Below are 22,786 nucleotides of genomic sequence, written 5' to 3'. Positions count from 1 at the left end.
TAGACTGCCAGGAAGATTCTTCACCATTGAGCCTCCAGGCAAAGCCCACAAAGCATTTTCTTAATGTCTTCCCCAGGTTGAGTTCTAAAGGGTCAGCTCAGTCTACAAGTATGGATCCCTGTTCGCTCGGTGAATATTGACCATCGGTTAGAACTCCGGGAGTTGGTGATGGACAGGGAGGCCTGGTGTGCTGCAGTTCATGGGGTCGGAAAGAGTCGGACACGACTGAGTGACTGAACTGAACTGAACTAGGAGTTACTAGGATTGCACTGACGTTCAGAAGCAAAGCACACAGCCTCTGCCCGGCCCAGCAGTGAACTCATCGAGGTGGTCACTCACGCACACTGCTGTTTAAGTGGACCACTCACTTTCGAAACTTTTGCCATTAACTGATATGGGCCAACCACTGCCCTAATTTTTTTCCTCTTTCTCTCTTATGGGGCTAAGGAAAAATTATAAAAATTCATGGAAACACATATATCCTTTCTGTGCAGTCCATGTGTATAGGAGATGCGGGCTGACCTCATAACTTCAGAGGCTTCATACGCCGGAAACTTGACTTTTTAGAAACACGGTATGTTTTGAAAAGATGGTCCACGGAGTGACCCGTTACCCTGGGGCATGTAACTTGGGGTAGTGCTGTGAGAACTGTCCTTGGCTGACGCCTCACGTTACCTCTGCAGGCTGGTATTGGGGTTTGACACGAAGGAAAAAACAGCAGTGAGGTTTTCCTTCACCCTTCAAGTAAGGCTGTTACAAGTCTCGAAGACTTGACAGTGTTACGCTGGGTGAACCAGGCCCTGTCTCTGAAACATGCGCCTTTGTGAGGCTGTGGGATGTTCACAAGCTGACCTTCTGCGGGTGACTCACAAGCTCTCGTTTGTTGGGGTTCTCCTTTGATTCCCCCCTAGTTTAGTTCTCGTTTACTTAACAGCTTTGTCAAACTGTCCTCTGTCTAGAGGTGTTCTTTCTTAATTTACTGCCCTCTCTTGATGCCCATGGCTCCCCTGATAGCTCAGTTGGTAAAGAATCCACCTGCAATGAAGAAGACCCAGGTTCGATTCCTGGGCTGGGAAGATCCCCTTGGAGAAGAGATAGGCTACCCACTCCAGTATTCTTGGACCTTCCCTATGGCTCAGCTGCTAAAGAAGCTGCCTGCAATGAGAAGACCTGGGTTCCATCCCTGGGTCGGGAAGATCCCCTGGAGAAGGGAAAGGCTACCCACTGCAGTATTCTGGCCTGGAGAATTCCATGGACCGTATAGACCACGGGGTCGCAGAGAGTCGGACACGACTGAGCGACCTTAACTTTCACTTTTCACTTTCCTGACGCCCAGCTGCGGCGGTCAGTTTGGGCAGGGAAGGAGAAACGCTGAACTTCTCTTCCAGACAGAAAGATGCCAGGCAGCCGTGGCCTTCAGTTTTATAGGTGGCCGAGACCCAGGGCTCATCTTTAGCGGGTGCTAACCTGCAATCAATCGCGTTATCACTTTGTTTCTTTTCAAAAGGGGCTGATGACGCCACTGCTTTAGTATTTCCATGAACCTGTCAGTATTTGAAATTTGTAAACGTCAGGATTTTCGAGGTGGACCACTTTTCACAAAGTAATCACTCGCATTTTGAATACAGTGACCGCATGCCCTCATGTGATAGGAACCCAGATGCCTTGAGTATAGCTGTCTTTATGAGAGACGCTGCTGCTGCTGCTGCTGCTAAGTGAGAGACGTTATGCAGTGACTAATTAATGACTCACTGGAACTCTGTATCTTCGTGCACTTGCACACCTGGACTTGTGACAAGTCCTTTTATTAACACTCAACACGGGTGATTTGCAACTGCCGACTGCCAGCCTTCGTCGATTTTTCCATCAGTCTGTTTTGAACATTTTTTTTGAAGTGTTGGGTTTCCATGCCTTAGACTTGCTACGCTTTCAAGAAACACCCCCATATATTGCAGGATGCTACACCATAGCGTTCTGACATTTTTGACGGAATCATTTACATTTCAGATGATGGAGTTGTTTGAAATCAATAAAGAAAGATGGTAGTCATTTACATAATGAAAACCACTCTGAGGACAGATCTCTGTCCTCTGTTCCGGGGATGCCTTCAGGAGGCTGGGGGAGCTCGCAAGAATGAGACTCCTGGAAGGGGCAACGGTGGGGGCCGGGCCCCATCTGCACACAATTAACAGCCCAGAGGGTGCAGTTCCTCCCAATCAGGGCAGCCAGCCGACCCTAATGCAGACCAGATGGACCATTTCTTCACGTGCAAATGGCGAGATCATTGCCCATCAGAATGAAGGAGATACTTACGGGAAGGAATTTGAGTTGACAGCTCCCTGATGCTCAGTCATGTGGTGTGGAGGCCCATGGCAGTCAGATGACATTCATGACCGAGGCCTCAAAGCATGCGGGTGTGGGGGCGGGGGTCCCCCGGCTGAGTTCAGGGTACTTCAGCGCTGGGCCAGTTACTGGAGCTGCATTTCCCCTAGAGGATTCTCCGTGGAGGGCCAAGGAGAAGGGCGGGTTTGCAGTCTCCGGCAGTGCTCTGTGAGGTTAGGAACCTAACGAGCCATCTTCTGTCACTTTAAAAAAAAAAAAAATGAATGTATTGTTAATTGGGGGATCATCGCTTTGCAGTGTCGTGTTGGTTTCTGCCATACAACAAGACTCAGCCCCACACGTATATATAACATGTATATATATACAATACAATACATATATCTTATATATATGTGTGTGTGTGTGTATATATATACATAAAGCAAAGTACACCCTAAAGGAAATCAGTCCTGAATACTCATTGGAAGCCCTGACGCTGAAGCTGAAACTCCAATTCTTTGGCCACCTGATGCGAAGAACTGACTTACTGGGAAAGACCCTGATGCTGGGAAAGCTTGAGGGCGGGAGGAGAAGGGGACGGCAGAGGATGAGATGGTTGGATGGCATCACCGACTTGATGGACATGAGTTTGAGCAGGCTCCAGGAGTTGGTGATGGACAGGGAGGCCTGGCGCTGCAGTCCATGGGATCACAAAGAGTCGGACACGACTGAGCGACGAACACTTAGATTTTCACCGTTTTCCTAGATTCCACATACATGTGTTAACGTACAATCTTTATCATTCTCTTTCTGATTTACTTGTATTAACAGGCTCTCGTTTCGTCCATCTCACTAGAACTAGAGTCAAATTCATTTTTATGGCTGAACAGTATCCCACCGTTTGTATGTAACACAACCTCTCTATCTACCTGTCTGTCGATGGAATCACAGTAGGTTCCACGGCTTAGCTATTGTCATGAACAATTGGGGTACCTGTGTCTTTTTCAGTTGTAGCTTTCTGAGGGTATATGCCTGCTGATAGGATTGCTGGTTCGTATGGAAGGACTGATGTTGGCCTTCTGACCCTTTGGCCACCTGATGCAAAGAGCTGACTCGTTGGAAAAGACCCTGATGCTGGCAAAGATTGAAGGCGGGGGGAGAAGGGGATGACAGACGATGAGATGGGTGGATGGCATCACCGACTTGATGGACATGAGTTTGAGTAAACTCCGTTCTCACCAACAGTGCAGTGGGGTTCTCTTTTTCTCCACACCCTCTCCAGCATTCACTGTTTGTAGATTTTTTTTTTTTTTGGTGCTTAGCCTTGCTCTGTTTAAACAGGAAATAAAGGAATGTTTGAGTCCCAAGACCTTGATGGCAGAGGGAGACATGAGCTCCTTGAATAGATACGATCCCAGAGGAGGTGGCAGTGAATGCCTGCGATGATTCCTCTCTGAGACTCTCAAGCGGAGATTTTTACCCCTGTTGCCATGTCTTCCTCCTACTTCTTCCTGAGAGAAGAATAAAGAAGTGGGCTGCTCCTACTTTTCCAGGCGTATTCCTGAGAGGATAACGCAGTGGGCTAGGCCCTTTCTTCAGTGAACAGTTCCACACCATTTGCTTCTGCAGAGTGCTCCTTATGGGGCATTGGTTGGGGGGCTGAGGAGGGTGGAGGAGAACCCAGTTCTTGACACACACACACACACCCACCCACCCCTGGAGCTTGAGCTTCATAGGGAAGATAAGACATTCAGAGAGCTGGCTGTGGTGAGAGGCACTTGAATGCCTGTGTCGATGGTCACAGGTTCAACGTGGAATGGCAGAGCAAGGAATGGAGCCCTGCACTTCTAGCTGGAGGTTGAGGGAAGGTGGCTGAGAAGGCAGTGGCATCTGGACTGAGCCTGGACATGTTCCAGAGTCTATGTCAGAAAACCAAAGGCAAGAGATTTCAGAACGAAGGAGACCGTGTGACCAGACCATAGCAGTAGGGAGTGCCTGGCAGTGTGGTCTGGGGAAGCCGGGTGTCGAAAGCAGGCTGTGTATTATTTCTCTTTAGTGGTTCCGTCTTGTCCAACTCTCTGCAACTCCGTGGACTGTAGCCCGCCAGGCTCCTCCGTCCATGGGATTCTCCAGGCAAGGATACTGGAGTCGATTGGCAGCCCGCACTCTTTGACTCCTGCAAGCTGCAGCTAAGACCCAACACAGCTGGAAATGAATAAACATTAGTAAATGGTATTTTTTCATGTACACCTGTGGCCGATTTCATGTCGATGTGTTGGCAGAAACCCCCACAATACTGTAATTAGCCTCCAATTAAAATCAATTAATTAAAAAAAATCAGGAAGCTTTTGAGCAGATACACATGTGCTGCGTTTTAATCACCCAGCTCCATCCAGATCAGTGATGAACGGCTTTAGAATTTCCCACCATAAGAAGACCTCAGCGTGAATTCAGATCAGAATGAGATGAGTTGGAATTTCAGCCATGCCGCTAACCTGCGTCAGAACTTCTCTGTGGTTTGTAGCCTTCCCTCTGCTGAGACTGAAGACATGGAAAGCAGAATGCAGCGCTCCGAACTCACCGTTTCAAATGAGGCATCAGCGCTCTAGGTGAACGCTCATCCTCAGTGCAGAACAGCTTTACGGGCAGCTGGTGTTCTTGGTTTGAGCATCAGGGTGCCCTGCACTCTAGCTAAATTCGGTCAGTTCCATCAATTTCTTTGGAATTATGAATTTGTTCTAAGTTCCCCTTTCCATCATGGCTGCTATTTTGAACCGTGGTTCTTACATCTTTGGGTTACCAGGCAACTTGCTCGCTCCGTTGTGGGGAGAGAGAAATCAAAATGATGAAGTATGTTCCGACGAGCCACCTGTGAGGGACTGTTTTTGAAGCCAGGCACTCACCCGTGCCAAAACCCAAACATTATTAATTCATCTTTTTTTTTCCCCCAATTTTAAACAGCAAGTCAGCAGGGAGAGTCCCAGCAATCACTTGGGGAAATCCACGAGTCTTGTGGTTCAGAAACCATTCCTGTATGCTTTGACCACATGAGAGCATTGGGCTTTATAATGTTTTCCTTAAAAGGAAAACTCACTCGGACGGAGAGGAGAGGAAACTCGGGAACCATGTCATAAGGACCCTGAGATAGAGCAGCAGGGGCAGAGCATGTTACGTGGAGAAGGACTTGAGACTCCTAATGACTGTCGTCTCTGGTGGATTCCGTGTTAGGCTGCCATGTGCAGCTTGCTGTGTACATGCGTGCTCAGTCATGTCCAACTCCCTGTGACCCCGTGGACTGCAGCCTGCCAGGCTCCTCTGTCCATGGGATTCTCCAGGCAAGAATGCTGGAGTGGGTTGCCATGCCCCCCTCCATTGGATCCACCCAACCCAGAGATCAAACCAGGGTGTCCTGCGTCTCCTGCATTGCAGGCAGATTCTTTACCACTGGAGTCATCAGGGAAACTGTTAATGACCATGTCAAGACCTAATTCCACCTGTTCACTTATGCGTTAGAAAATGGGAATTCTATCAGCTTTTCATTACAAACCAAATTGAACCCAATTGGGGTTCAGAAAGACACCTGGCACATAGTAAATATTAGGTATTTCTCTTCCCCTTGCAAAAGGTTCCATCTGCCCATTTGTCAAGTTTTAACTTCGGCAGGAGTGCTTTCTAACACTGCCATCTATAAAGTTCTTGCACTTTTTCTTTCATTTGAAAGAATGTACATAAAAGAACTGCTCTGAGGTTATGGGCTTCCCTGGTGGCTCAGATGGTAAAGAATCTGCCTGCAGTGTGGAAAACCTGGGTTTGATCTCTGCTTCAGGAAGATCCCCTGGAGAAGGGAATGACAACCCACTCCAGTACTCTTGCCTTGGGAACCCCATGGACAGAGAAGCTTGGCAGGCTACCATTCTTGGGGGTCACCAAGAGTCAGACACAGCTAAGTGACTAACCCTTGAGGTTACTGAGGACCTTGTTCAGGGTTAAGAATCAATTTAGACTCTATAAAACAGTCGGAACGTCAAACTGAACTTGGCATCATATGATTTCAGACTGAACCCCTGATAGGGAGATGCTGCTATTAAGAAAGGAAGCAGAGGGTCCTTTGTCATGAGATGAGTTTCATCTCCTCTTCAGTTCTTCTTCCTTAGCATTCACCACAGTACACAGTGCACGAAGGCTCTTGTGACCGGAGTGGTTCTGTTCCAGGCGTCCCCCTGAAGCCCAGGAAGGAGTTGCGGTTCACAGAACTGCAGTCTGGGCAGCTGGAGGTAAAGTGGTCCTCGAAGTTCAACGTTTCCATTGAGCCCGTGATCTACGTGGTGCAGAGAAGGTGGAATTACGGGATCCATCCCAGTGAAGACGACGCCACGCACTGGCAGACCGTGGCACAGGTGAGTGCTTCCTGGGCTCTGTTTGTCCGACTCTTTGCGGCCTTGAGGACTGCAGCCCGCCAGGCTCCTCTGTCCATGGGATTTTCCAGGCAAAAGTCCCGGAGTGGGTTGTCATTTCCTCCTCCAGGGGATCTTCCCAACCCAGGGATCGAACCTGGGTCTCCTAATGTCACCCTTGAGGTGACATCTCCTGCACACCTACACAGAGAAGGTTAACGTGCTGTAGCTTGCTCAAAATAGCCTGAGTGTGCAAGTCACTTAAACTGCTGTGCACACACCTCACCTCCAGCCCCCATCCCTTGGGGTGAAAGATAGGAGAAGCTCCATGGGTGTATAACCTGGTACCACGAGAAAGTGGGCTTCACGTGCTCACAATGCATGGTGAGTGAGTGAGTGAAGTCACTCAGTCGTGTCCGACTCTTTGAGACCCCTATGGACTGTAGCCTACCAGGCTCCTCCATCAATGGGATGTTCCAGGTAAGAGCACTGCAGTGAGTTGCCATTTCCGTCTCCAGGGATTGAACCCAGTTCTCCCACATTGTATGCAGACACTTTACCGTCTGACCCTCCAGAGAAGTGCCAGTGCATGGTGTAGCGACATAATTCTCCTTTTCAGAAGATCCATTGACTTACTCGTGGCTGTGCTGGGTCCCTGTTAGGACATTTGGGCTTCCTCTCATTGCAGCAAACAGAGGTTCCTCTTCACTGTGGAGTGAGGGCTTCTCATTGTGGTGGCTTCTAGAACATGCCTCTAGAACTCAGGCTCAGAAGTTGTGGCCCACAGACTTCCTTGCTCCAAGCACTGTGGCATCTCCCCAGAGCAGGGATCCAAGTGGTGTCCCCTGCATTTCAAGGGGGGTTCTTAAACCACTGGACCACCAGGGAAGCCGTTTTCTGATGCGTGTTCACGTTCCTTTCCTCCAAGAACTGCACTTAAGCCTTGAGATACGTGTAGAACCCGCTAGACTGAGGGAAATGCAACAGCCGAAGGACTTGCTAACCTGCCATGTCTTGACGTCTTCTACCGTATTGCTCCTGAAACGTTGTTGCTGAACCATGAAAGATGGTGGGATTCTTGGCCTCCAGAGGAGAAGAATTCGATCTGGGGCCAGAGACGAGGCTTGATTGCTCAGAGCTTTTGTGTCATAAAGTTTTATTAAAGTATAAAAGAGATAGAGAAAGCTTGTGACATAGACATCAGAAGGGGGATCGGAAAGAGTGCCCCCTCGCTAGTGTGAGCAATGGAGTTACATACTTTTTAATAACTTATTACCGTGAATCAAAAGAATGTCTGGAGGTTGTAAAGACCTTCCTAGACCCACTCCCATAATTGACATTTTAAGATAAGAGGATTAGCCAGAAGGTTTTTTCCCAGAAACTGTCCTCAAACAGGATACATTATTGTTACATAATCCTAAGGGATGTAGAAGGAAAAAAAGTTTCTCCTTTCCTCCTCTTTGAGAATTCCAGACCCCTGTCTCCTTGGGGACCCCCGGACTTCTTATCAACATACCTAGGATTTGACTCTCTCACTCCCACGTTTAAGGTTTCATGCCGCACAGGAGTTGAGTGGCTGAACGAAGAATCCTGTCACCAGACTGCTTGGTGGGAAGCAGCGGGCAGATCTCGAATCTTCCCTGAGTACTTCCTTCTCCTTCTTCTTGCTCAACTCCCCAACCAATGGGCCACCAGATGGCACCCCTCCTGGGGGTCATGTCCCCAGTGCTGAGCAAAGAATAAATGATCAGTATGAAACCGCTTCATGCTTTTCAACAAGTAAACATGCTATAGGGAAATCTTCTCTGCTGATGTCTGTAAGACCGCGTTTCTCCAAAGACGAGATTCCCTTGATTTTTTTTTTTTTCTTTTCCAGTACATGTAAACTACAGTGCAACACTCAGGTGTTTGAAAGAAAAATGTCATCCCTTTCTCATCAGTAGTGTCTCAGAGAGGATAAACACGAGAGTAATTTAAAGACCTCAAAAGCAATGAGAAATATGATGTTAAAATGATTTATTTTTAAAAATTGGAGGATAACGTGCAACGTTGTGTTAGTTTCTGCCGTATGACAAAGTGAATCAATCACAAGTGTACAATATCCCTTCCACCTTGACCCTTCCACCCCTCTCTTCTGTCCCTCTAGGTCATCACAGAGAAGTGGGCTAAGCTCCTTGTGGTACACGGCAGGTTCTTGCTAGCTTTCTATCTCACACATAAAGTAGTGCATACAGTCGGTGCTGTTAGTGTGCATAATCATCGCTGCTTGCTGAATTTGTCCCACTCCCTCCTTCCCCTTCTGTGTCCACATGTCCATTCTCTACGTCTCTGTGTCTTTCTTCCCTGCAAATAGGTTTGTCGGTACCCTTTTTTGAGGTTCCATATATATGCACTAATATTCTACATTTATTTTTTTCTCTCTCTGCCTTATTTGACTCTGTATAATACGCTCTTGGTGTATCCGCCTCATTACAACTGACTGAGATTCGTTCCTTTTTTATGGCTGAGTAATATTCCATTGCATATATGTACCACATCTAAAAGAAACATCTTCAACTAGAGGAAAAAAGAACTGGTCAGAAATATTTAGTAATTTTATTCCATATCTATCTTGTTAAATCCTTTTGCTTTAACAAAACATAAAGATGTTCAGAATGCAGCCTAAAATTATGTTTGGTTTACATGGCATTCTCCCCTAAATAGTGCTACGGTATTACTTGTAGAATTTACAAATTACCAATTTGAAGATTTATGAAAGGAACTGATGATAAGACTTTCTCTCTCATATTCTCTTTCTTAGAGAGAGGAAAGACCGCTATCATTTTTATTATTGCTGTTTTCACTGGTTAGCTCCACACGAAATGCTTCCTTTCTGTGTCTGCTGAGAATGCTTTAGTTCCTTAAACTAAGGACTTTAGTTCCTTAAACTGAATGCTGAAACTCGACAAAGAAGTCAATGGAAATGTTGTCTCAAATTCTGCCAGATAAGGTAGAAAGCCACGCTTGTCACCGTCTTCCTTTAAAAAAAAAAATTAGTTATTTTTTTAATTTAATTAGAGGCTAATTACTTTACAGTATTGTGATTTTTGCCAGACATTGAGATGAATCAGCCATGTGTACATGTGTTCCAACCAGTGTCCACGTGTTCCCCGTCCGGAATGCCCCTCCCACCCCCTCCCCACCCCATCCCTCTGGGTCATCCCAGAGCACCGGCTTTGAGTGCCCTGCTTCATGCATCAAACTTGCACTGGTCGTCTGTTTCACATATGGTAATATACATGTTTCAGTGCTGTTCTCTCAAATCATCCCAGCCTCGCCTCCTGGGCATACACACTGAGGAAACCAGAATGGAAACAGACACGTGTACCCCAGTGTTCTCCACAGCACTGTTTGCATAGCTAGGACACGGAAGCAACCCAGATGTCCATCGACAGACGAATGGACAACGAAGTTGTGGTACACACACACAATGGAATATTACTCAGTGATAAAAAAAAGAACACATTTGAGTCAGTTCTAATAAGGTGGATGAAACTGGAGCCTATTATACAGAGTGAAGTAAGTGAGAAAGAGAAACACCAATACGGTATATTAACGCATATATATGGAATTTAGAAAGACAGTAATGACGACCCAGTTTATTTTAATCACGGAAGTGCTCAGCTTCTTTTGAAGCTCACGTGGCAGTCCTTTCAGTAAGTTATCACAAGCTGAGGCTTAGAAGGATTTCATTTCTGTTCTGTTGCCCAGTTTCATGCACTGAGTGTCTCATTGAGCTCAGCTGGCACTAGGCCCAGATGACGCACAGAACTCAGACATTTATCCCCTGGAGTTGATAGCTTACGGTGAACGATGTTGGATTCGTGATCTCCGAAGAAGGAGATTTAGCTTTGGGACCAGGGACCAGGCTTCATCGCTCAAGAGCTTCTGTGTAGCGGAGTTTTATTAAAGTAAGAAGAGAGACAGAAAAAGCTTCTGACACAGACATCAGAAGGGGGATGGAGAGTGCCCCCTCCGTAGTGTTAGCAAGGGAGCTATATAGTTTTTAGTTATTACAATAAATCAAAAGAATGTCTCAAGGTTGCAAAAATTTTACCAGACCCACTCCCACAATTTACATTTTAGGATAACAGGATTCAGTGAAGTGAAGTCGCTCAGTCGTGTCTGACTCTTTGCAACCCCATGGACTGTAGCCTACCAGGATTCTCCATGGGATTTTCCAGGCAAGAGTACTGGAATGGGTTGCCATTTCCTTCTCCAGGGGATCTTCCCAACCCAGGGATCAAACCCAGGTCTCCCACATTGTAGGCAGACGCTTTACTGTCTGAGCCAGCAGGAAAGTCCTTAGAACTTGACAATAGAAAGATCCTACCACACCCACTCCCATAATATACATTCTAAGATATCAGGATTAGTCAGAAGGTTTTCAGGAAGGAGAAACTGTCTTCAAGCAGGATACATTGTTGTTATATAATCCTTCAGTTCAGTTCAGTTCAGTCGCTCAGTCGTGTCCAACTCTTTGCCACCCCGTGGACTGTATGTAGCACGCCAGGCCTCCCTGTCCATCTCCAACTCCCGGAGTTTACTCAAACTCATGTCCATCAAGTTGGTGATGCCATCCAACCATCTCATCCTCTGTCATCCCCTTCTCCTTCTGCCTTCAATCTTTCCCAGCATCAGGGTCTTTTCCAAGGAGTCAGTTCTTTGCATCAGGTGGCCAAAGTATTAGAGTTTCAGCTTCCACATCAGTCCTTCCAATGAATATTCAGGACTGATCTCCTTTAGAATGGACTAGTTGGATCTCCTTGCAATCCAAGGGACTCTCAAGAGTCTTCTCCAACACCACAGTTCAAAAGCATCAATTCTTTGGCTCAGCTTTCTTTGTAGTCCAACTCTCACATCCATACATGACTACTGGAAAAAATATACATTCTAAGATATCAGAATTTGGACAAAATGTGGTCCAAGATATCAGGATTAGTCAGAAGTTTTCAGGAAGGAAAAACTGTCCTCAAGAAGGATACATTGTTGTTATATAATCCTTAGTACAGAGTTTAAACTGAGTTGTTTGTTGTATAATCATCAGTTCCAGGCTTAAAGGAAAAAAAAAATCAACAAATGTTTTATGTGACTGCTGCTAAGTCACTTTAGTCGTGTCCGACTCTGTGCGACCCCTTAGATGGCAGCCCACCAGGCTCCACCGTCCCTGGGATTCTCCAGGCAAGAACACTGGAGTGGATTGCCATTTCCTTCTCCAATGCACGAAAGTGAAAAGTGAAAGTGAAGTCGCTCAATAAGTGTCCAACTCTTCGTGACCCCATTGACTACAGCCTACCAGGCTCCTTCGTCCATGGGATTTTCCAGGCAAGAGTACTGGAGTGGGTTGCCATTGCCTTCTCCTTTATGTGACTAAGACTAAAGAATGTAAAGAAAAAAGATGTTTGCCCTTTCCTCCTCCTTGAGAATTCTAGGTCCCTACCTCCTCCTCGAGAACCCCAGATCCCTCTCTCTTCAGGGACCCCCGGACTTCTTATCCACCTGCCTAGGAAGTGCCTCTCTCAGAGTCATGGCCAAGTTCTCAGGTGTGCCCTAGGACACTGTTGGAAGTGGGCATATTGCCCTGAGCTTGACCAAGCGGGGCAGTGACAATATGGTCAGGTTGCCTGAGATCTTGGGACATAACCAGAGGGACAGCAAGCCCTGTTGATGTGTCCCTGTGTCCAGTTTTCTTCTTTGCAACGTTTTATTGGACTAAGATCTATTCATACAGCCACTCCTGATGGCTCAGTTGTAAAGAACCCCCCTGCCAATTGAGCAGACCCAGGTTTGATCCCTGGTTTGGGAAGATCCCCTGGAGAAGGACATGACAACCCACTCCACTGTTCTTGCCTGGAAAATCCCATGGACAGAGGAGCCTGGAGTCTGTGGGGTCAGACATGAGTCAAACATGACTTAGTGATTAAATCACTTCCACATAGAGATCCACCAGTCCATTCTAAAGGAGATCAGTCCTGGATGTTCATTGGAAGGACTGATGCTGAAGCTGAAACTCCAGTACTTTGGCCACCTCATGCAAAGAGTTGACTCGTTGGAAAAGACCCTGATGCTGGGAGGGATTGGGGGCAGGAGGAGTAGGGGATGACAGAGGATGAGATGGCTGGATGGCATCACTGACTCGATGGACATGAGTTTGAGTAAACTCCAGGGGTTGGTGATAGACAGGGAGGCCTGGTGTGCTGTGATTCACGGGGTCGCAAAGAGTCGGATACGACTGAGCGACTGAACTGAACTGAACTGAACATAGTAACACACCTCAGCCTTCAGGAACATGAATCTGTGTGCATCTTACATGATTTACTCAAACTGAAAAAGAAAGAAAGAAAAAGCCTTGAGTTGCAACATACTTGGGGAATTGAAGTGTGTGGGTTCGCATAGCTACTTCCAGAATTATATTTGGTGTCCAAGTAGGAGGCATTTTCCTTCTGTCATCTATAGATGATTTCATGTTCTCTGTAATGTAATGATCGCTTCATATATTTATTCATTCATGAAGTGAAGTGACAGTCGCTCAGTCCTGTCCGACTCTCTGCAACCCCACGGACTGTAGCCCACCAGGCTCCTCTGTCCATGGGATTTTCCAGGCAAGGATACTGGAGTGGGTTGCCATTCCCTTCTCCAGGGGATCTTCCCGACCCAGGGATCAAACCTGGGTCTCCCGCATTGCAGATTCTTGACCATCTGACCCACAGGGGAAGCCATTATTCGTGCTTGTGTATACTCCTTTAATGAAAACCCTCCAAAGCTGTATGTAGTCATCAGAGGTAAAAACCAGCCTGTGCATTCAATCATGAGATTTTGACTTCCACAGAGCCATCCGAGTCTTTGGGAATAAATACCCGTGAGTGGCATGGAGCCACTGGAACCTCCCCTGGGAATTCCCTGGTCCTGACAGCCCTCCCTGGAACCCAACAGGGTTGCCCGTCCTCACCCAGGAGGGCAGGGGGAGGGCGGGACTGTGTCAAGTCCGCTGATGAGTCAAGCGTGTGTTTACAAAGCATACGCAGCGGGCACATCAGGGTAACAGGCTTCTGTGTGCCTCTCCCCCTCAGACCACGGACGAGCGGGTGCAGCTGACGGACGTCCGGCCCAGCAGGTGGTACCAGTTCCGGGTGGCAGCCGTGAACGTGCACGGGACCCGAGGCTTCACCGCCCCCAGCAAGCACTTCCGCTCCTCCAAAGGTCAGTGGTGCTTGCCGCCCGCCCGCCCGCCCGCCGACCCACCCACCTCGCGATGGAAGGTCAGGGGGGTGGGGGACACATCCGTGGTGTCTCCAGGCTGGTATGGATGTGTTTGGCCAGCACGTGGCTTTGCTGTGCTGAGCGAATGGGACCAGATGCCTCTGAAGGAGCTGCATGAATTCACAGCTGGGAGGATCCCTGGGATTTGACCTCTGCGAGGCTCCGGAAACTGTCATCACGATGATGTTTTCTCAGCTTGGAACAGGCCGTTGTCTAGAATCAGCTTCCACTGCCTGGGTCTCTCCATCTCTTATCCATCAAGCACCATTCACTTTAAATTTTTTTGGAGAGAAGGCTTTCCTGTTTGCCACATCAGATGATGCAGGTTTCTTGAAAAGAGTGGCTCTGATGCGTGTCATTCACCTCCTGTTTCACAGCAGGCGGAGTTTAAATCCGTCCTGAGTCACTGTGTCGTGGCTATCGCTTTCTTCCCTTCTCATTTCACTGCTGTTCTAAAACCTCTGTGGGTGTGATGAATACTCAGTTTTCCACTTGTTGGTTTAGGCTGTGATTCTGCAAGGGCATGATTGGGCTGGATATTGAGAACAGCTCTGTGTTTATTTCTCCAGTTGTCTTGCGCGTTCTGAATTAATGAGACGTCAGCCTGGCTAATCAGCAAGCTCCGTTTTCATGGGAGATGAGTGAGGTTACTCACTGACTAATCAGCAGGTATCATCGTCCACAGGAGGTCACTCCACCTCCGTTTAGGCAGGCATTGTGATGTTAATGAATAATGTGAGGCGTGTAACGTCGGTCTTGTCTTTCAAGATGGGAAGGTTTGCACTGGCTGCTATAAATTGCAATTCCTTTCCATTTAGGATGTCCAGGTGGCTCAGTGGTAAAGGACCCGCCAGCCAATGCAGAAGATGCAGGTTTGATCCCTGGGATGGGAAGATGCCCTGGAGGAGGAAATGGCAACCCAACGCAGTATTCTTGCCTGGAGAATCCCATGGACAGAGGAGCCTGGTGGGCTACAGTCCGTGGGGTCGCAAAAGTGCCAGACGTGACTGAGCCCACACACGCTCTTATAAGTGTCAGCTAGTCTGTCTATATGTTGCTAGAATGATATTGCCACACCTTTACCGAGATAATCACAGGTCTCACGTGGAAAATTTGCAGCCAAAATAATTTAAATATTTGGATGCCGTTCCAGTGTTTATTGCAGACTTTTTTTCTTTTTAATTGCCTGCACTAGGTCTTAGCTGTGACAGGCGGACCCTTCAGTCTTCACTGTACCCTGTGGGATCCAGTTCCCTGACCAGAGATTGAACCCAGGTCCCCTGCACCAGGCGTGTGGAGTCTTAGCCTCTGGATCACTGGGGAAGTCCCCTGTGTTGTAGATTATTTTTTTTTTTAACTCTTTCTTTTAAAAGGCCCTTTTAAGAAAGGTATGTCCCGCACACCCCGCTCCCAGGTGAATACACTAAGCAAGCTGGAAAGAGAAATAGCAGAGACGTGAGACCTTTCTCGAATGAGGCCTGTCTCCCTGTGGTCCGATGATCTAGAGAGGCCACGTGAATAAATAGTCAGTGGCGGGTTCAGAGGCGAGGATCCGAGTGGGGCTCGGGAAGTCTCCGCCTTGACTTTCCCAGTTCACACGTGGTCCAGGTGTGTGTGGTCACACCGTGTTCCCACTGGCCCCGTTGCCTGCCTGTGGTCTGGCACTCTCCGATCACCACGGCTTGTGCACACACGAGGCACAGCAGTGCCCAGCCTCTGCGTTGCACAGGACAAATCCCCTTTGGAGCTCGGCGGGACCTGGGCAGAGGTCCCGTGACCGTGGCTGCCAACCTCCAGAGAGGCATGTATCCCGGGGAGACAGCAGGGCCACGTCACCCCAGCCCTTCCTGCGTATCTGAGCACTGCTCAGGTCTTGGATTAGCCCTGTGTCTGTCAGTTGGAATGGTCTTTCGTTGAATGAAGGTGCACCGTTTGGGCAATCCCCACACTCACCATTAAATCATTCTGTTTCTTGGTTTGACAAATGTGCCCAGCATTCAGCATTGCAGAGTGCACGTCTGAAGCAAAAAACACACGCCTAGAATTCGTGGTAGGTACTAGTGTCTTCACTGAAGACACAGGCCCGCTAAGCAGCTGAAGCTGATTCATGCAGGATGCAGCTAAGGGTTGTGGTTGTTGCTCAGTCGCTAAGTCGTGTCCATCTATTTGTGACTCCATGGACTGCACCACGCTAGGCCTCCCTGTCCATCACCATCTCCTACTGTTTGCTTAAACTCATGTCCATTGCATCAGTGATGCCATCCAACCATCTCATCCTCTGTTGTCCCCTTCTCCTCCTGCCTTCCATCTTTCCCATCATCAGGCTCTTTTCTGATGAGTCGGCTCCTCATATCAAGGGGCCAAAGTATTGAAGCTTCCGCTTCAGCATCAGTCCTTCCAATGAATAATCAGAGTTGATTTCCTTTAGGATGGACTGGTTTGATCTCCTTGCTGTCCAAGGGACTCTCAAGAGTCTTCTCTAGCACCACAATTTGAAAGCATCAATTCTTTAGGTTCCACATGTAAGAGATATTATATGAAGCTTGCCTTCTGCAGTATGGCCATCTAAAGGTCTCTCTCTTTGTTGGAATTTGCACGCTGGCTTTCTGTGCAAATGTGGAGGTGGGTTTCTGTATGTAACCATTAGCATTGTCGGGACACCTTGAGGTGCCTGCCTCACAGGAGATGATGGCTTTTCTCCCCGGGCAGGACAGAGCAAGGGCTCCTTTCTCATGGGGTTTCATGTCGGTGCGATAATAGACCTGCATTTCTCCAGGGGTGACAAGTGGTTTCATTTGGCATTTTCTGCATCATAGGCGCTGGATTGTTCCATCATTGTGCCTGTTACTTTTTGCTCGTGGAATTAATCATGAAGGTTCAGAGAGGAAACCATAAATCTTTCTTCTGAAATCCAAGTGTTCCATCTTCCTTTTCCAAAAGCACTACATAGAGTTGTTAATAAAGGAACTGTTTTCAAGGCTGAATTTGGATAGTCCTGCTAAATACTGAATATATCTTGCCCTGGAAATCACGCAGATTGTAAAAGGAGCTAACATGGCCTTCCTGTTCCATTCATCTCTGAGGGTGTGTTTGCTTCCTGCCCCGTGAGATGGGTTTCTGTAGACGACTGGGAAGGTTGTAAAGAGGGAGTGGGTGAGGCAGAAAGAGAAGTGGGATAGGGGGAAATGCTCTCATGTAAGCCTCAAGAAAACTCTCATCTTGTGATGTGACTCTGGCCCTCTCATGCTACACTCCCCAACTAGTGAATGAAATGCTGATCCTCAGTTTCCTCATCTGTAAAATGGGAACACGGTGCCAACATTTCAAAAACAAAATACAGCCATAAGCTCATTAGAAATAAGCACCACTTATGAGACCCTGGGTTTGATCCCTGGGTTGGGAAGATCCCTTGGAGAAGGAAATGGCAGCCCACTCCAGTGTTCTTGCCTGGAGAATCCCATGGACAGAGGAGCCAGGGGGGCTACAGTCTACGGGGTTGCAAAGAATTGGACGTGACTGAGCAACTAACACTTTTATGTCCAGTTCCAGAGACTAAATGGTGTCATGGCTTTAGAAAGACTGACTCGGGGTTGGCACTCTGTGGCCCATGGGCCATGTTTGGCCTGCTCCTTGTTTCTGCAAATAGCGTTTCATTAGCACAGAGCCACGCTCATTTGTTGCCATATTGTCAATTTTTTTTGTTATTTTTGTCCCATCATTCAGTTGTGTCCAGCTGTTTGCGACCCCATGGGCTGCAGCACGCCAGGCTTCCCTGTCCTGCACTGTTTCGTGGACTTTGCTCAAACTCACGTCTGTTGAGTCATGAAGCAGTCCAACCATCTCATTCTCTGTCACTGCCTTCTCCTCCTGCCTTCAATCTTTCCCAGCATTGGGGTCTTTTGTAATGAGTCTATGGCTGCTCTTTTTAAAAAGCACTTTTTAGTTTGTATTGGAGTAGAGCGTATTAACAATATTGTGATAGTTTCAGCTAGATAGTGAAGAGACTCAGCCGTACATGTACATGTATCCATTCTCCCGCGAACTCCCCTCCCATCCAGGCTGCCACATGACACTGAGCAGAGTTCCCTGTGCTGTCCAGCAGGTCCTTGTTCGTTCTCCATGTTAAATACAGCCGTGTGTCCATGTCCATCCCAAACTCCATAACTATCCCGTCCCCCAACCTTCCACCTGGTAACCATGAGGTTATTACAGAGTATTGAGCAGAGTCCCATGTGCTGGACAGCAGGTCCTTGTTGGTTCTCCATGTTAAATACAGCAGTGTGTCCATGTCCATCCCAAACTCCCTAACTACCCCTTCCCCAACCATTCCTCCGGGAACCATAACGTTATTACAGAGTAATAAATGCAGACGAGCAGAAGTGTGAGATTCTCAGCCCCTCTGTCTCCCCTCCCTGTCTTTCTCACTTCTGACTGCCACCAGTTACCTGAATGACCTCGGGCAGGCCACTTCACCTATTCAACCCTATGGGTTAAAAGATTGAAAGATCCTTACCAGTTTAGAAAACAAACAAACAAAAAGACCAAACAAGTAGCTTATAGAATCCTTTGAGGCTTTATCATAATGTGGTGTCAGCTATATGCATATAATTGTTTTCCACAAACTTCCAACTGCATTTCAAAGTTTTCATATAATCGAAACATTATGTAAATTGAAAGAAAAGATTTTGTACCTCTCAACAAAGTAAATATACTTCATTTCACAATGTAGGGAACCACTTCACAAGGCCATGGATGGCTGCAGTGTGGGGATTTGTTGGGACTGATTGAGATCCTTCAGCTTAGACAGGTTGGACAGACTCATCTGAGGTCTTCCGTGACTAAACAGATAAACAAAAAGCTGGTTTACAGAGACTAATTGGGGCTGATAAACACATCGTCTCTGCTATTCCCTCTTGGCTCTGTAATTTTAAAGTGATTATTTGGGGGCGGAGGGAAGGAAGAGATTGGAGTGTCTTATCTTCGTTATGGGAATATGCCATCTTGGTATTCTGAACACTGAAATGGGCCTTATGTTTAAGAAAATGTGAAAGTGAAAGAATTAGCCACTCAGTCGTGTCCAGCTCTTTGCGACCCCATGGACTGTAGCCCACCAGGCTCCTCTGTCCATGGGAGTCTCCAGGCAAGAATACTGGAGTGGGTTAATTCCCTTCTCCAGGGGGATATTCCTTACCCAGGGATCAGACCCAGGTCTCCCGCATTGCAGGCAGATTCTTTACTCTTTGAGCCACCAGGGAAGAACATTTGAGCCAAATACTATCAGTTTATTTAAAGGCATTATTTCCTAGTGCTGTTTCATCAGTTAGGTTGTCTCCTGTTTCACAAACTAGGTGATGTTATCCTGGACTATTGCAATCACATGTAAGGCATGAGATATTTTTCCAGGGCGGTGAGTAATGATAGAATGAATGAAGTAGATTAAGGAAATGATGAAACACCACCAGTTGACTTTCCTAAACTGGGAATTTTCTTTAGAAATGTAGATGATTTTGCTCTCTTCCTGTGAACTTCGGATTTCTGGAAGCATAACCGTGTATTTTCAGCACATGGACATCCAGGTGCATCATTGAAAATGTGAATGCCTGTGATTATCCTTACACGTTTTAATTTTTCTTTTGCTTTGAAGCAGTGATGAGCTTGAAGACTAGCTTCCTCTGAGAAGGATCTGCAGTGACTTGCCGTAGGTTTAGGAGTGAATCACGCCACAGATTTGGTTCTAAGGGCCTCAGAGAACACGAAGGCAGGAGGAAATGGTGGCAATATTCTGCCAGTAAGAGGAGGAAAACACATATAACGGACTTGGATAGCGAGACATCTGGTCAACCCGCAGTAGGTGAACAGTCAGGTCAGGACTCCCTGGGGGGAGGTGTTGAGGCTCAGTGACCATTGCAAGAGCCTCGGTAGCTCTTGGTTTCATCTCCAAGAAGTAACCTGGGAACCAGCGTGGCCAGAACAGCAGGAGGAGCAGGGACAGGAGAGCAGACTCAGGATGTTATGCATGGAAGGAAGGCACAAGGCTTTGGGGAGACTGCCAGCTCTTTTTTGGTGAGGGGTGGGCAGTGAGAGCTCCTGAACTCGTGCCATGAAGAATCACCAGCTGGGACTTCCCTGGTGGTCCAGTAGCTAGGATTCTGTGTTCCCAACACAGGGGACCCAGGTTCAATCCCACTCGGGGAACTGGGTACCACCTGCCACAAGCAAGAGTTCCCATGTGCCAGCTAAAGATACCACCTGCTGGAATGAAGACCCGGCATGGCCAAAGAAATACTAACAAATTTAAAAGCAAAATAAAATGAAACATAAACAAAAATAACAGCATACTGGAGTGGGTAGCCATTCCCTTCTCCAGGGGATCTTCCTGACCCGGGGATTGAACTGAGGTCTCCCGCATTGCAGGTGGATTCCTTAGTGTCTGAGTCACCAGGGAAGCCCAAGAATACTGGAGTAGGTAAGCCTATCCCTTCTCCAGCGGATCTTCCCAACCCAGGAATTGAATCGAGGTCTCCTGCATTGCAGGTGGATTCTTTACCGGCCGAGCTACCAGGGAAGCCAAAAAAAAAAAAAAAACAAAAACGATTCACCAGCTGCCATACTGAGAAAGACTCAGACAGGCCTTCCCAATAATCAGGGAGAGAGGAAGGTGAAATGGGCCCAGGGTGTTATTCTGATAGAGACAGTGGGATTCCAGATAGACTCAGTAGTATTGATATGCCCACAGGAGCTGTTCAGTGAGAGCTCAGGAAGGATACAGCCTCGAAGTTTGGGGAAGGAGCCGTGGGAAGGAGGACTGTGCATTTCCTGAGATGGGGTGTCTGTGGTGGGGAGTAGGTGCTGGAGGGGCCAAGATTCTGGTGTTGGCAAAGTAGGCTCCCAACTGGCTCAGTGGTAAAGAATCTGTCTGCCCAGGCAGGAAACACAGGTTCGGTTGGGTCAGGAATATTCCCCTGGAGAAGGGAATGGCAACCCACTTCAGTATTCTTGCCTGGAGAATCCCATGGACAGAGGAGCCTGGCGGGCTACAGTCCTTGGGGTTGCAGAGAGTCAGACATGGCTGAGCGACTAAACAACAACAGTTATTTTATATAAAACATATTTCACATGAATATATTTCTGGGCCCTCCCAGGACTCACTGAAAGCGCATTATCTCAGCATAAGTCTTGGGCGCTCCTGGAGGGTTCCTAATGTTGATTGTTTGAAAACCACTTGGTCACACAAAAAATCATATAATGTGCTTTGGATTAGTGATTAGCCTAGAAACGCAATTACAAAACTTAAAAAAATAATAATAATAGCCCACAAACCTCCAGAACTTAGCTATCGTACAGAAAAGCAACAGATTTAAGAAAACAATAATTCATGTTTCCATCATTCCAAAAATGCAGAGCATCCTGAGAATAAAAACACGGGTATTTTCGCCCAGTCTTCTGTGTGTATATCGAGTTTGCGTCTTTGCTCCTCTGATGCACATGGTGTTAGAACTATTGGGCAGGCATCTTGATGCAAAACCATCTGGAAGTCCTTTGTGGTGAGCAGCATCTATAGTTGCTCAATTTCTGGGGCTTCCCAGGTGGCGCTAGTGGTAAAGAACCCACCTTTAAATGCAGGAGACACATAAGTGACTCGGGTTTGATCCCTGGGTCTGGAAGATCCCTGGAGAAGGAAAAGGCTACCCACTCCAGTATCCTTGCCTGGAGAATCCCATGGACAGAGGAGCCTGGCGGGCTACAGTCTATAGGGTGACAAAGAGTCAGACACGACTAAAGTGACTGAGTGTGCACATACACACGTGGCAAAAAATGAGGGAAAGACCCCCAAGTTCACACATGCTTAGTCATTCTCGTATACATATCTCAAATGGAGATTTGTCGGGGCGGGGGGGGGGCGTGTTCCAGGACCTGGTCTCTCTCAACGGCTGAGAAGGTCTCGGTTTATGCAACAAACGAGAAACGGTGAAATGACAAACATGTTAGCCATCTGTCATCCCATTTGTAATGTGGATTAAAAAAAAAAATGGTTTGTTTTTGCTGATGTCTCCATGTGGCTCTAAACTTTGGACTCAAGGATGTTCAGCTCCAGGTCCACTCAGATGAACACTTATTTGTATGAGCTGGCCCCGGATTTCTGTTTTCTCTTTTCAGAATTTTCACAGGTGTTTCACCATTGCTGACGTGTTTAACGTCACCCAACCTAAATGGAATTTGACGGTGTTTTACAGAATTTTGTCAGTTTCAGGACCGTGGAAATTGGGCAGGGTTGCCGTGGTATGAAACTGTCTAGATTACAAACATGGTCCAAACGCACGTGTCTTACCATTCTGTGGACTTCCCTGGTGGCTCCGTTGGTAAAGAATCTGCCTACAATGCAGGAGACCCCGGTTCAGTCCCTGTGTTTGGAAGATCCCCTGGAGACGGGAAAGGCTACCCACTCTTGGCCTGGAGAATATAGGGTTGCAAAGAGTCAGACACTACTGAGCAATTTTCACTTTGACTACTTTTCTGTAGACTGTATTTCAATTTGAGGCTGAAAAAGTGTTTCTGAATGCTGGGAAAGATTGAAAGCAGGAGGAGAAGGGGACGAAAGAGGATGAGATGCTTGGATGGCATCATCCACTCGATGGACATGAGTTTGGGTAAACTCCGGGAGTTGGTGATGGACACGGAGGCCTGGCGTGCTGCAGTCCGTGGGGTCGCAAAGAGTTGGACATGACTGAGCAACTGAACTGAAGTGCTTGTTTTCAAGTATCCTACATATA

General features: G+C 47.3%; 1 protein-coding gene across 2 annotated transcripts in view; it reads left to right on the top strand.

The window, feature by feature from the left end:
* ANOS1 (anosmin 1) overlaps positions 1-22,786 on the top strand; it is a 211,627-nt gene that overhangs the window by 147,037 nt on the left and 41,804 nt on the right. For both annotated transcript variants that reach the window (XR_011463178.1, XM_070365572.1), the window contains exons 5-6: positions 6,535-6,719; positions 13,826-13,955. Coding sequence is in view for 1 of the 2 variants with exons in the window: in XM_070365572.1 (XP_070221673.1) it covers positions 6,535-6,719; positions 13,826-13,955 (315 nt within the window). In the remaining variant the exon portion in view is untranslated. The remainder of the gene's footprint in view (positions 1-6,534; positions 6,720-13,825; positions 13,956-22,786) is intronic.

Source organism: Bos mutus, chromosome X (assembly GCF_027580195.1).
Source record: "Bos mutus isolate GX-2022 chromosome X, NWIPB_WYAK_1.1, whole genome shotgun sequence".
NCBI classification, from domain to species: domain Eukaryota; kingdom Metazoa; phylum Chordata; class Mammalia; order Artiodactyla; family Bovidae; genus Bos; species Bos mutus.
The sequence above is the reverse complement of the archived record's forward strand: the minus strand, read 5'-3'. Positions and strand labels throughout refer to the sequence as shown.